This window comes from Scyliorhinus torazame, chromosome 1 (genome assembly GCF_047496885.1).
Source record: "Scyliorhinus torazame isolate Kashiwa2021f chromosome 1, sScyTor2.1, whole genome shotgun sequence".
Taxonomy (NCBI): Eukaryota; Metazoa; Chordata; class Chondrichthyes; order Carcharhiniformes; family Scyliorhinidae; genus Scyliorhinus; species Scyliorhinus torazame.
Genome location: NC_092707.1, coordinates 115,835,546 through 115,851,142, shown reverse-complemented (window position 1 = coordinate 115,851,142; position 15,597 = coordinate 115,835,546). Strand labels below are relative to the sequence as shown.

At 44.2% G+C, this 15,597-nt stretch overlaps 1 protein-coding gene across 1 annotated transcript in view; it reads left to right on the top strand.

Annotated features, from left to right (window-relative positions):
• The window catches only part of LOC140411167 (proto-oncogene tyrosine-protein kinase LCK-like), a 209,056-nt gene extending 193,808 nt beyond the window's left edge, over positions 1–15,248 (top strand). The window contains exons 12-13 of the mRNA XM_072500249.1: positions 8,006–8,137; positions 11,599–15,248. Of these exons, the coding sequence (XP_072356350.1) occupies positions 8,006–8,137; positions 11,599–11,801 (335 nt within the window). The 3' untranslated portion in view covers positions 11,802–15,248. The remainder of the gene's footprint in view (positions 1–8,005; positions 8,138–11,598) is intronic.
• Positions 15,249–15,597: the final 349 nt, after the last annotated feature.

Sequence of the window (15,597 nt, the reverse complement as noted above, 5' to 3'; positions counted from 1 at the left end):
CTCCTTTCCCCCTTCCTCCTTTCCCCTCCTCCTTCCCCCCCTCCTTCCTCCCTCCTCCTTCCCCCTTCTCCTCCTTCCCCCCTCCTCCTTCCCCCTCCTCCTCCCTCCCCCTCCTCCCCCCTCCTCCCCCCCTCCTCCCCCCTCCTCCCCCCTCCTCCCCCTCCTCCCCCCTTCTCCCCCTCCTCCCCCCCTCCTCCCTCCTATATACCTGGATTACAGGGGTTGAGTTACAAAGAGAGATTATGCAAATTAGGCCTGTTTTCACTAGAGTTTAGAAGGTTGAGGGGTGATCTGATCAAAGAATTCAAGATATTAACAGGGAAAGACAGGATAGATAAACTGTTATAACCTGCCTACTTACCATTGGCTGGGGACTAATGACTATCCCACAATCCTGTGGGAGTATGAGCTTCCCCAATGAGGGGGGCGGAGAAACCACTAGTAAACTCCTAGTATAAATAAAGCTGGCCAGTTCAGGAGCCAGCAGGAAGGAGTATGTAGCAAGGAAAGTTACTGCTACTGTTATGTATATATGTTATAGTAAATAAATGTTATTACTTTGTATCCTTAAAACTCGTGCTGGATTCTTTGTGGCCCGTACAAAATAAACATAAACTATTTTCACTGGTTGGAGATTCTAAAACTAGGGGACATAGTCTAAAAATTGGGCGGGGCCATTCAGGACAGATGTTAGGAAGAACTTCTTCACTCAAAGGGTGGTAGAGGTTTGGAACTCTCTCCCACAAATAGCAGTTGAAGCTAGAATAGTTGTTAATTTTAAATCTGAGATAGATTTTTGTTAAGCAAAGATATTAAGGGATCCGGGTCAAAGGGCAGGTATATGGAGTTAGGTCACAGATCAGTCAGTCTCATCAAATGACGGGACAGGCTCAAGGGGCTGAATGGCCTACTACTGTTCCTATGTCCCCATGTAACTTTGTGCAGGATATAGGGCTGCTGCCACTGTAATGTACATCCCCCAGCAAAAGTCACCACTTTGACAGGAGGAAATATAGGAAGATTGGAGTTCGTGTTGCTAAATGTTACTTACTTTGTTTATCCATGAATTATGGGGATGTTGATAAGAATACATCGTGAGGAACTGTTTCTATTGGCAATACAGACGGTAACTTGAGGACACAGATTTAAGATAATTGGCAATATTCTAGAGAGATTAGGAGAAAGCTTTACTTGTGCAGTCGTTTGCTCTGATCTGCAATGCATTGCTCGAAAGAGTGGCTTAAGCAGTCTCAATAGTAACTTTCAATATCATATAGAATTTACAGTGCAGAAGGAGGCCATTCGGCCCATCGAGACTGCACCGGCTCTTGGAAAGAACACCCTACCCAAGGTCAACACATCCACCCTATCCCCATAACCCAGTAACCCCACCCAACACTAAGGGCAATTTTGGACACTAAGGGCAATTTATCACGGCCAATCCACCTAACCTGCACATCTTTGGACTGTGGGAGGAAACCGGAGCACCCGTAGGAAACCCACGCACACACGGAGAGGTTGGTGGAATTGCGGATAGCGATGAGGACTGTCAGAGGATGCAGCAGGATTTAGATTGTTTGGAGACTTGGGAGGAGAGATGGCAGATGGAGTTTAATCCGGACAAATGTGAGGTAATGCATTTTGGAAGGTCTAATGCAGGTAGGGAATATACAGTGAATGGTAGAACCCTCAAGAGTATTGAAAGTCAAAGAGATCTAGGAGTACAGGTCCACAGGTCATTGAAAGGGGCAACACAGGTGGAGAAGGTAGTCAAGAAGGCATACGGCATGCTTGCCTTCATTGGCCGGGGCATTGAGTATAAGAATTGGCAAGTCATGTTGCAGCTGTATAGAACCTTAGTTAGGCCACACTTGGAGTATAGTGTTCAATTCTGGTCGCCACACTACCAGAAGGATGTGGAGGCTTTAGAGAGGGTGCAGAAGAGATTTACCAGAATGTTGCCTGGTATGGAGGGCATTAGCTATGAGGAGCGGTTGAATAAACTCGGTTTGTTCTCACTGGAACGAAGGAGGTTGAGGGGAGACCTGATAGAGGTCTACAAAATGATGAGGGGCATAGACAGAGTGGATAGTCAGAGGCTTTTCCCCAGGGTAGAGGGGTCAATTACTAGGGGGCATAGGTTTAAGGTGAGAGGGGCAAGGTTTAGAGTAGATGTACGAGGCAAGTTTTTTATGCAGAGGGTAGTGGGTGCCTGGAACTCGCTACCGGAGGAGGTGGTGGAAGCAGGGACGATAGTGACATTTAAGGGGCATCTTGACAAATACATGAATGGGATGGGAATAGAGGGATACGGACCCAGGAAGTGTAGAAGATTGTAGTTTAGTCGGGCAGCATGGTCGGCACGGGCTTGGAGGGCCGAAGGGCCTGTTCCTGTGCTGTACGTTTCTTTGTTCTTTGTTTGTTCTTTGATGTGCAGACTCCGCACAGACAGTGACCCAAGCCGGAATCGAACCTGGGACCCTGGAGCTGTGCAGCAATTGTGCTATCCACAATACTACCGTGAATAGACAATTGAGAAGGAGAACTTTGCAGGACCATGGGTAAAGGGCAACTGGATTTGGACAAACAGCATAGCTTTCAGAGATCAGCACAGACAATAGATCTCCTTCTGTGTTCTATAATTTGGTGATGAAATAATACAATAAACAACAAGTCATTTGAATGGACCATTATAAAATTGAGCATCACAGACCTATGGTCAGTAGCTGAAAAACAGTTCATTACAGTTGAAATTCCCCCTGCCCCCTTTCTAGCAATGGGACTGTCCCAGGAGAACACACTGGGTATCATTCAGAGAGGAGGTAAACCCAGGAGTAGGTGAAGTCCTTGTTATCATAAAGAGAATCACAATTAACATACAGCGTTATGAAAATGAGTCAATCCAAAACTGTTAGCAGTAAGTGCAATTTGTTTTTCACGTCCACAATCCTCCATTTAGGTAGTGCAGCCATTTTGGTAACCAAAATTACGATGGGCCTTTGAAAGAACGCAGAGAGAAAAATTTGAAGGTTAGAAACGGAAAAAGATCAATAGCACCCAATTACTCTTATCTATGTAATATCACAGGTGATATATTGATGTAAGGGGTTCCCTCACAGTTTACCTTATCTATTTGGCTGTACGTTTGAGAAATGTTTAATCAGAAATAAACAGTTAAAGTTCATGAAGTGAACATTATTTCTAAATCAGTAATTGGTCAGTAAAGATTGAAAACGTAAAGAATATGGCAGTAATTTGGTTCAGAGTGCCATCTGGTGGTAGTCTTTGAAAAACTGTAAAGGTTTTTAAATATAGATCTATCAATTAAAAACAAAGTATGGCTCGGAACATAAGGACATGAGGAGGCCATATTGTCCCTGGAGCCTGTTCTGCCATTCTTCATGACTAATTGCAAAAGATTCTTCCAGAATATGTAACAGTGTATGTAATGGGCAGCACGGTGGCACATTGGTTCGCACAGCTTCCTCACAGTGCCAGGGACCCGGGTTCAATTTTGGCCTTGCGTGACTGTCTGTGTGGAGTTTGCACTTTCTCCACGTGTCTGCATGGGTTTCCTCCGGGTGCTCCAGTTTCCTCCCACAGTCCAAAGATGTGCAAGTTAGGTGGATTGGCCATTCTAAATTGCCCCTTAGTGACCAACAGTTATGTGAGGTTATGGGGATAGGGTGGGGGAGTGGACCTAGGTCGAAACATAGAAACATGGAAACATAGAAAATAGAAGCATTAGGAGGCCATTCGGCCCTTCGAGTCTGCTCCGCTACTCATTATGATCATGACTGATCATCAAGTTCAATACCCTGATCCCACCTTCCCCCCCATATCCCTTGATCCCTTTAGATCCAAGAGCTATATCTAATTCCTTCTTGAAATTACACAATATTTTAGCCTCAACTACTTTCTAAGGTGCTCTTTCAGAGAATCGATGCAGACTCGATGGGCTTAATGGCCTCTTTCTGCCCTGTAGGAATTTTATGGTTCTATGTTGTCTTGGTTCCTTAGATAAATAAAAACTTTTGTCCCACTATGCAATCCCAGTACAAAGAACATTTACATCATGGTACCCTTTTTAACAGCAGTAGAAATATAAGATAAAGAATGGAGATGGAGTTAATTTTATATTCTTGCTTGTTCTGATCTGCAATGTACTTCAGATGCTTCATAAATCAGTTGTCACCTCAAAATTAGTATCATTATAATATTTTACCTCACAAATCATACTTTATGGTAAGGGACATAATCCTGATTACAATATGCCCCACCCACCAGCAAAAACCTTACTTTCAATTAAAATAACAACACTTAGCAGGATCGTCCCACCAAAGGCAGCTTTGTTGGAATGAACAGATTCTACAAAATCCAAAGGCATAGTCAGTAATATCCATGTAATCCGTCATCTTACCCATGGGGAGTTTCAAGGACGTCCAGTTTCTCAACCTCAAATACATTCCAAGCTCGTCTACATTAAGGCACTCTCAGGATATGGGACCCAAGACTGACCCAGGTGTTGATCAATCAAATTGCTTAATTGCTGACGATCTGAACACAACATATAACGTATTACAAGTTAATTAGTGCCTTGATATTTAGCATCTTTTGCATCACTGTGATCCTTTTATTCAGCTGCATGTTTCTACCTGAGGCTTGATGGTGTCAGTCTGTGTCCACTCAGCATTGAAATTACCAAGAATAATGAGTTTGTCTTGGTGGGTCACTCCTCTACTTTTCTTGTTGAGGTCGTCATAGAATTCGTCTTTGACCTTGTCTGTATATGTCATTGTTGGAGGGTAGGTGCATACTGATAAGAACCACAAGTTGTTTGCTGATCTCCATTGGAAGTCAAGCCTGCGTGCCAGTTCAGACCGAATGGCAAAACACAGGCCTGACTATCGAGGCTGGTCCTTGGATCTGCCAGTCCAGTAAAATGTGCAGCCTGCACCAATCTCCTCAAGTTGAAACTCTTCAACAAGTTTTGTTCTGCTTAGGGCAGCTATGTCAATCCTGCCCAGCATGTGATACAAGGAGTGGTGTACCAGGACACACTGCAGAGCAAACTCCAGTGGCATACTCCTTCTCTCTAAGTGCAGCAGGTTTAAGCTAACTATCACAAACACAGTCTTCCCGAAAGCAGTCAACATGAACGCACCTAGATGCAAATACTGGCACATATTGGACTTGGTTATTTTACAACTGAGAGATTTCATAGGTGTACACTTTACTGGTTCCCTTAAAGGTGTAGAATGCTGGTCTGACTATCGGCTTGTCAGGAGTATTGGGTCTTTGAAGATAAAATCTAAGGCTCTTCGGCACAGAGTTAATCCACAAAGGAAGCTTGATTTAACTTCTTAAAGGCATGGCCAAGATACACGAATTGGAACACAAACTAGTGACTCACCAAGGCTCGTTCAACAGCACCTTCTAACCATTGTCACTGTGATTAAAATCCAGGGATTCCTTCCCTAACAGCACTGTGGATGTACCTATGCCACATGGACTGCAGCAATTCAAGATGGCGGCTCACCACCACCTTCTCAAGGCTATTTAGGGATGGGCAATAAATGCTGGTCTAGCCAGCAACACCTATGAAAGAATGAAAAAAGGCAACTGGCATGTTGACCTTTATTGTGAAGGGATTGGAGTCCATGAATAAAAAAATATTGTTCCAATTGTACAGGGTTTTGGTGGGACCACATCGGGAGTCCTATGAGCAGTTTTGGTCTCCATTTTTAAGAAAGGATAAACCCGCATTGAAGGTGGTATAGCAAAGATACACTAAATTGTGTTTTGGGATGAAGGGGTTGTCCTGTGATGAGAGGCTGAGTAAATTGGGTCAATATTTTCTGGAGTTTGGAAGAGAGACGATCTTATTGAAACAAAGAACAAAGAAAACTTACAGCACAGGCCCTCCAAGCCTGCGCCGATCCAGATCCTCTATCTAAAACTGTCGCCTATTTTCTAAGGATCTGTATCCCTCTGCTCCCTGCCCATTCATGTATCTGTCTAGATACATCTTAAATGATGCTATCGTGCCCGCCTCTACCACCTCCGCCGGCAATGCGTTCCAGGCACCCACCACCCTCTGCGTAAAGAACTTTCCATGCATATCTCCCTTAAACTTTTCCCCTCTCACCTTGAACTCGTGACCCCTAGTAATTGAGTCCCCCACTCTGGGAAAAAGCTTCTTGCTATCCACCCTGTCTATACCTCTCATGAATTTGTAGACCTCAGCGAGGTCCCCCCTCAACCTCTGTCGTTCTAATGAAAATAATCCTAATGAAAATAATCTACTCAACCTCTCTTCATAGCTAGCGCACTCCATACCAGGCAACATCCTGGTGAACCTCCTCTGAACCCTCTCCAAAGCATCCACATCCTTTTGGTAATGTGGCGACCAGAATTGTATACAGTATTCCAAATGTGGCCAAACCAAAGTATTATACACCTTACAAGATTCTGAAGGGGTTTGACAGGGTTGACGCTGAGAGATTGTTTCCACTGGTCGGGGAATCTAAAAAACAGAGGGCACAATCTCAGGCTAAGGAGCTGGCGCGACATTCTCCGACCCCCCGCCGGGTCGGAGAATCGCCGGAGGCTGGCGTGAATCCCGCCCCCGCCGGTTGCCGAAGTCTCCGGCACCGGAGATTCGGCGTGGGGCGGGAATCGCGCCTCGCCGGTTGGCGGGCCCCCCCGCTCGATTCTCCGGCCCGGATGGACCGAAGTCCCGCCGATAAATTGCCTGTCCCGCCGGCGTAAATTAAACCACCTACCTTACCGGCGGGACAAGGCGGCGTGGGCGGGCTCCGGGGTCCTGGGGGGGGCGCGGGGCGATCTGACCCTGGGGGGTGCCCCCACGGTGACCTGGCCCGCTATCGGGGCCCACCAATCCGCGGGCGGGCCTGTGCCGTGGGGGCACTCTTTCCCTTCCGCCTCCGCCACGGTCTCCACCATGGCGGAGGTGGAAGAGACTCCCTCCTCTGCGCATGCGTGGGAAACTGTCAGCGGCCGCTGACGCTCCCGCGCATGCGCCGCCCGGAGATGTCATTTCCGCGCCAGCTGGCGGGGCACCAAAGGCCGTTTCCGCCAGCTGGCGGGGCGGAAATTCCTCCGGCGTCGGCCTAGCCCCTCAATGTTGGGGCTCGGCCCCCAAAGATGCGGAGCATTCCGTACCTTTGGGGCGGCGCGATGCCCGTCTGATTGGCGCCGTTTTGGCCGCCAGTCGGCGGACATCGCGCCGTTTCCGGAGAATTTCGCCCCTGATCTTTCAGGACTGAGATGAGGAGAAATCTCTTCACTCAAACGGTTGTGACTCATTGGAATTTTCTATCCCGGAGGGTTGTGGATGCTCCACCACTGAATACATTTCAGGTACATTTTCCCAGCCTTGGATTTTCATGTATTAAATTCCAAGAAAGATTACACTGTCAATATATTCTCTTGCAAGCACTGTCCAAATAATGTACTGAAAAATATGATGTGAAAATATAATGGGCGGAATTTTCTGTCCTGCCGCACCCATTTTCTGGTGCAGCGCACCCCCGCCGGCAGCTGGACTCTCCGTCCCGGCAGCCGGCCAATGGGGTTTCCCATTGTGGACCCCCCCACACTGTTGGGAAATCCACGGGCGTGAGTATGCTGCCGGCGAAACGGAGGATCCCGCCGATGGAGAATCCAGCCCAAACACTTTCAGAGAACAGATATTTATAGATTACAGCAATAGATTAATCTTGATCAAATCATACTGGAATGACCAAACAACAATTAACCATTGATTAATCCAATTACTCATGCTATGTTCCAAATTAAACACTCCTTTATCTCATATCTACACCAACCACCTTTCCTGGTCTCACTGAGCAGATCTCTTTTGTATTTTTATTTGCTCATTGGATGTGGGCTTTTATTGCCCATCCTTAATTACCCCAGAAAATGTGGTGGTGATCTGCCTTCTGGAACCAAATGGATGTTTAACATTTTACATTTTGTTTAGGAGCTAAGTTCCCCATCAAGTGGACAGCACCAGAAGCCATCAACTATGGCACATTCACCATCAAATCAGATGTGTGGAGTTTTGGAGTCCTGCTTACAGAGATTGTGACATATGGACGGATACCGTATCCAGGTATAGTACTTGAATATTGGCTGATATTTTTGTTATATTGTTGAATGCTATTTTCAAGCAGAATACAACCGTTAATATTGGAGACATGTCAATGTATCTCTCTCATGATAAATTTAATGGTATTTTTGTGTATTAGTTTATGATTTTCTCCAATTAGTATTTTTACAAATTAAATCATGTAATTTCTTTCACTAATTTCTTACGTGGTATATATTCAGGGAAAGAAATTCATTGATGACCAGTTTTGGGTTCAAAGTTCACAATGCTGCCACAAGCACCTGAATCTGAATGATTGGTTTCAGCACAAAATTGGGCCTCGAGCCTTTTCATGTCAGTCAGAATGGTCTATCAAATCATGTTGTCCCTCCGCAGGCTGCATGCTTACCTGAACAAAATATATATTGAGCTGCTTATCTCATGTGGGGTGAGATCTGATCAGGATGCTACACAGTGAGAGGACCAGTCTTGCTCCTCCTGGATTCATAGCAACCTTTGTTAAAATATAGATTTTTTTTAAACATTAGCCTGTTAGTGACAGGAGCAGAATACAGCAAAGAAGCTGAAACAGAGCAGGTCTGGATTTTGCTCCTTTCAACAGACACTAATTCCCAAAGTAATCCATCAACAACAGGCTTTTCATTACCATCTGTTTATAATGGTTACTGGGGGTGCCAAGAAATACGTCCTGCATATTCAGCATCGATCTACTCCAGCCAATATTGGCCATGTCTACTGCTTAACATGTCATCACTGCGCCCATTTTATGCTTGAAAAGTGCAAGCACAACACATACAAATTTCTAACCCTCAGTGTTTTTGACCTTGTGACTGACACATTCCAATCTCCAAAAGCAATTCAAAGTATAGAGATGCAATATTCTGATGCTATGATCATCAATATGCATCTTTGCTATGGAGTGTTCAACGTGTCAATAATAAAATTGTTGCTGAAGCCTACAGTGTTCACATATGAGTCAAACTTTGGTGTCATGACATTCCACATGTGTCCAAGTTTGCAATTATTCCTGTTAGCAAAATAACAAAAGCTATAGGACATTGCCAAATTTTGCAGGATCGATCCAGGTTTGCCAAACTTTTGATCAATGTCACAAGAGAAATAATGCCAAAATCAGGAGTTATGTGAACATGTCTAATAATAGAACATGGTTCTATGTTCTATTATTAGACATGTTCACATAACTCCTGATTTTGGCATTACTTCTCTTGTGACATTGATCAAAAGTTTGGCTAACCTGGATCGATCACTGCAAAATTTGGCAATGTGCTATAGCTTTTGTTATCTTGCTGACGGGAATAGTTGCAAACTTCGACACACGTGGATATCATGTCACCCAAGTGGTAATTAGAGTGGTTGGACCAAACCGCACTCAAACCGCAAAGCGTGTGAGTATGGTGGTAACCTGTGAGAAAGTTAAAATTGCTGTTGATTGGATAGAGAGTGAAGTTATTCGAACAGATGGAAACTGTGACATGGAGTGGAAAGTCAGCATGGCGAAAGAGTGGGACATTCCTCCAGCAAATTTGCCCCCCATTCTGAAAGCCATGAAAACCATTTTGGAACACTTCAACAAACAGGCATTCTCTCCAGCAAGGAAGAGAATGAGAACGCAAGCACAATCCCAATGTCGGAGAAGCTTTGCTCATGTGGTTCAAGGCAGCCTGAGCAGCGCACATTCCCATCACTAGCCCAATCCTGCAGGGATGGGGAGTCACCATAGTAAAGAATCTGGACAAAACATGTCAATGAAAGAAAAGGAAGATTGTCATCATCCTTTAGAGAATGGCTATGCTTGCCTGACTATTTCCCTTAACAATGGTGTGACGGCTGAAGAGATGTCCTGGGATTACCACAGTACAAAGACATCAGAAACATGTTTGACTCATTGACAACATGATGAATTGTATCACACCAAACTTGGGTGACTGTGTGGAGTTTGTGCTTTCTCCCTGTGTCTGCGTGGGTTTCCTCCGGGTGCTCCGGTTTCCTCCCACAGTCCAAAGATGTGCAGGTTGGGTGGATTGGCCACGCTAATTTGCCCCTTAATTGGAAAAAAATTACATTTTAATTGCCGCTTAGTGTCCAGTGTGTAGGTTAGGTTAATGCGTTACTGGGATAGGGTAGGGAAGTGTGTTAGCTTTTGGCTGCTGTTGAGTTAAAAGTCAAGAGTTCTGCTTCATTTTCCTTGAACACACTCTATACAAAACTATATCACCACACATCACATGCCACAACAGCCACCTGCAACCCCTTTACATATCAATGTCAATTATTGGATACATAACATCAATGAGACATCTAATTGGATGTCTTAACCCATTCCTTAACAAAGTGAACTTGCACGGAATGTTCTTTCAGAGAATCGGTGCAGACGCGATGGGCCCAACAGTCTCCTTCTGCATTGTAGGGATTCTGGGATAAAGTTGGCATGGCACTGACTCATTCCACGCCAGCCCAACTGACAACACCCTGCAGGCAATGGGACTCTCTGGGACTTGCCCCCACCCCTCACCCACACATCCTCAGCGATCACGAAGCTCCACTTAGCACGAGTGTGAAGGTTGCTCCCCTGGGATTTGACGCATTCAAAGTTTATGGAATTGACTGCAACTTTAAACAACATTGTAGCAAAATTGTGCAACACCGTTCAATGACCCACACAAAACTTAACAAACTTTCATAACTCAGTAAGATTTTTATTTTGTGTGTATTGCTCAGTAGGTTCAGTATTGCTCTTATCAATATAGGTTGACCTGCTCATAAAATTATATCTATTTGAATTTTGTTTATTTTTTCCTTTGGCTGTTTGACTTCTGTGCAGTTTTTGACTTAGCTATAGCTGTTATGTCTCCTATCCATCGTACTTCATAGATACATAAAATTTGCTGGTGCAGAGGAGGCCATTCGGTCCATCGTGTCTACAGCGGCCACTGAAAGAGCATCCTACCTAAGCCTTATCCCCATAACCATAAGACCATAAGACATAGGAGCGGAAGTAAGGCCCATCGAGTCCACTCCACCATTCAATCATGGCTGATTTCAACTCCATTTACCCGCTCTCTCTCCATAGCCCTTAATTCCTCAGCAACCCAGCAACCCACCTAACGTTTGGAAATTACGGGGGGAATTTAGCGTGACCAATCCACCTAACGCACACACAAACATGGGGAGAACATGCAGACTCCACACAGACAGTGTCACAAGCCGGGAATCGAACCCGGATCCCTGGCACTGTGAAGCAAGTGCTAACCACTGTCCTACCGTGCCAATGTGCTTTAGTGATCATTAGACATGTGGAGCTTTTCTCAGGGGAGTTAATAAGACATCACTGCTTATATTTGCAATTTAACATTATTTCTCCAGATTTCTCTGTCATAGAATTACTTGTTTGCTTTTTCTCTCGATTGGCAAATCTTCACCTCTCTCTCTCTCATTATTTGCAGGAATGACCAATCCTGAAGTCATTCAGAATTTGGAACGGGGTTACCGAATGCCAGCCCCTGAAAATTGTACCCAAGAACTTTATGAAGTAATGATGCGCTGCTGGAGAGAGAAACCTGAAGACCGGCCAACATTTGAATATCTGCAGAGTGTATTGGAGGACTTCTTCACAGCGACTGAATCTCAATACCAGCAACAGCCTTAACAGCATCATGTGTCCTCGTAAACCATTGTTTGGGAATAGAAACTCTGAAATAACTTATTGAGAGATACTGGAATTGGGTGCAGTAGGAGAAATAAACTTCAGTTCACAACTTAGTTACCCAGCTAAAATATTAATTGGCCCAATAGAATTTGGAGTGGCCATTTTATCTGGAAATGGCAATTGAGTGTGCTTTGGATATTATTCACCAAAGACACTTAGTAAAAAAAGTGTGAACTGATTTTTTTTCATTGAGATAGGAAATATTTCCTCAGAGCTTCCCCCACTCAGGTGGATAGCTTCATCGGAGATGTGGCGGAAATCCTATTCATGTGTGTAAACGGGATTTCCTCCACACCTCTGGAGAGTGCAGCACCAAGGAACCTCCTGCCTGTGCTCTCGTTGAATGAGTTTATTAGAAATAAATGGCACCAACTTGGATCCTTTTTAAGATGTGTTTTGAATTCAATTGCATTGTTTTCATCTAACAATTCCAGAACAAAATTCAAACTTTTGTCAAACACAAATAGAACGCTGGTTATTGTATGAAACGTCTTGTGTTTACAGTACAACCTGGAGAATATTAAGATCCTATTGCAAGTATCCATTGGATAAAAGACATGCTTCTAGGGGTTTATCACCCAACTGTCTGACTTGTATGTACCATAATTATTATTGCAATTAGTATAAGAGCTCAACAATTCCTCCATCAGCAAAATTATATTTGCTTTTCAATTACTGTGAGTCACTGTCCCACCGTCAATCAGCAAACCTGATACAATTATGGTAAATAATGAAACAAAAACGTAAAGTATGCAATATTCTAATAGGTTCTTATGGCTCTGAGTCACCATTAGTAATTTTTGTAATTTAACTTAGTGATTACTTATAATTTAGAAATGCGCAACCTTTAGTTGAAATATTTATCCAATATCATCTTATTTCTTTTAAAGGCTTTGCTTTTGAAAAGGAAATTGAAATTAGTCACTCTTTTGGAAATTTGATGGTTCTCTTTTAGCCTAATGATTACAGCTGTGGCTTTTGAACAAGAATTTACATAATGGAGTCCAAGAACAGCCTGCCACACTTGGGATCTGTCTAAAGCAGAGCTGAAACAGGCCATTAGATAGGCTACCATGCAAAACCGTCCACATCAAGGATGCAGCCAATTGATTGGCCAGAAGGGACAAAAATTGATTGGAAGTAATGCCGCCCCCCTCTTAGATACATGTGTACCAGGTGTTGGGTTTTTTTCACAGGGTGTGGACATAGCCAGCAAGGCCAGTCTTTGTTGCCCATCTCTAATATCTTTGAGAAGGTGGTAGCGAGCCATTGTCAATACATCCACAATGCTGCTAGGGAAGGAGTTCCAGGTTATTTACCCAGTGACAGAGAAGGAACGGCAATATAGTTCAGTTAAGTCAGGATGATGTGTGGCTTGGAGTGGAACTTGTAAGTGGGGGAGGGGGTGGGTTGATGTTCCCATACACCTAGGGCGGGATTCTCCATTTCTGAGACTAGTGTTGACGATAACGCAGAGTTTATGGACTTTCACGACAGCAAAGCTGGCGCCATACCTGGACCATTACTGCTAAGGGGCTAGCACCGGTGCCACTTAGAACACAATTAATTCCAATGAAAAACAGTCCGTAATCGACACACTGCAGCCGCACATACACATTACAATACCCACACACACTCATCCCAGCCAACCAGGTGGCACTCGTTGTTCTGGGGCGCATCCATACAGCTGATGGGTCGGCTGGGGCCAGAGGGCACCCAGGGGGGTGGCCTGGGGGGACACCTATACGACCCGTGGCACTACGTTCACAGTGAACAGTCAGTGGCATGCGCAGCTGCATGGCTGCCTTGTTGGCTGCAGCAATGGTGTTCCATGCCCATGCACCCAACCCTACAGCCCACCTCCAGGCCATCCCCACTACTCCCTCCCGGCAAGCGGCACAATTGTCAGCAAACTATGGCGATGTTGGACACTTTATGTACCCCCTCTCCCCCCTCACGAATTTTAAAAGCACATAACCCCATTTTCTGCACTGAGAAGTGACACTTGCCGGAACTCCTCAGTATAGTGAGAGATCGGAATGCCATTTTTAAATGGCATCCCGATCTCTGGAGCCTCCGACATGACCCCCGTTCAAGCCCCAATTCATTATGGGGGGGGGTCCCTGAGCACCGCTCCCGCCCGCCCCCACTCCCCCAACACCCGTGCAGTGCACCCCGACCCAATCGCCGCTGTGCTTAAAATACCAGCTGGGCACCCTGGCAGTGCCAAACTGGTGGCGAAGGAGATAGATCCCAATGCCTCGGGAAACTGCATATTGGTTTAGCACAGTGGGCTAAGACAGCTGGCTTGTAATGCAGAACAAGACCAGCAGCGCGGATTCAATTCCCGTTACAGCCTTCCCGAACAGGTGCCGGAATGTGGCGACTAGGGGCTTTTCACAGTAACTTCATTGAAGCCTACCTGTGACAATAAGGGATTATTATTTTATTACAGTGAGACTAGCTGTAGATTTGCCAAAAACTGGATAGGATTTACATCACAACGTCTCGCGAGATCATGTTAGAGCCATTATCATCCAGTAAACTGAATTATTTTAATTTTAGCGCCTTGAAGTTCAGGTTTGTCTCCACATTTCCTAAAAATTGACTCCATCTCTAGTAATTAAGAATAATAGCTGCCTCCCACGTATAGTGTATTGGGACTGAGAGGAATAGTACAACATTTTATTGGTAATCTTTTTTCAAAAAGACAGGAATATTTTTCTATGTGGCATTCCATACAAGACACAAAGGTATTTTAGCTGTAAGATGAAGTGACAGTGACAGAGTTATATTGGTATATTTGTTTTCATTTCAAGTAAAGCATAAGTGAACGAATATGTGGAAATAATCCCATCGGGAGCAGGAAAATCCATTTGCTTGCTGACAGAGATGTGTGTGTGCTTGTGTTATGTGAAGTGAAACTGTTGCAGCTTTTTCATCCTGCAAAATGTATCTTCTATCGTCTAATAACAAAATGTCACTTTAACTGACATCAGTGTATTACTGGCAAACTCAGTGGTCCTGTTTCCAGTTAAAAGATGCTTTGTGAGAACCAAAGACTTCATTGCACTGGAGAGAGGAAATATTCTCTCAACATCATTGATCTGATGGATTACTTGTTATTCTGGTTTTTTTTTAAATCTCTTGAATCGTGCAGCTATTTCTAAATATAACAAAAGTAAAATGTTGACTTTTGAATACAGGTCAAAATTAATTGAACTTTTTAAGGCAAAATTTTCCTTTTTGATTTTATACAATATATACATTCTGTACAGATATATAGATGCTGGTTAATTTAGGTATTTTCTGTATTCAGTAACTTACTTTAAAAATGTTGTAGTTTTGAGCTTTCTTCTTTAAAATGAATTAAGGAAATAAAGTTTGGATTCTGTTTTGTGTTTGACTATTAATTCACACAAGAGATTAGTGAGCAAAATTAAAGTTCATGGTATTGGGGGTAATGTATTGACGTGGATAGAGAACTGGTTGGCAAACAGGAAGCAGAGAGTGGGAATAACAGGTCCTTCTCAGAGTGACAGACGGTGAGTAGTGCAGTACTGCAGGGTTCAGTGCTGGAACCCCAGCTGTTCACAATATACATTAATGATTTGGATGAAGGAATTGCATGCAATAGCTTCAAATTTGTAAACGACACTAAGCTGGGTGGCAGTCTGTGCTGTGAGGAGGATGCAAAGAGGCTGCAGGGTGATTTGAACAGGCTGGCTAAGTGGGC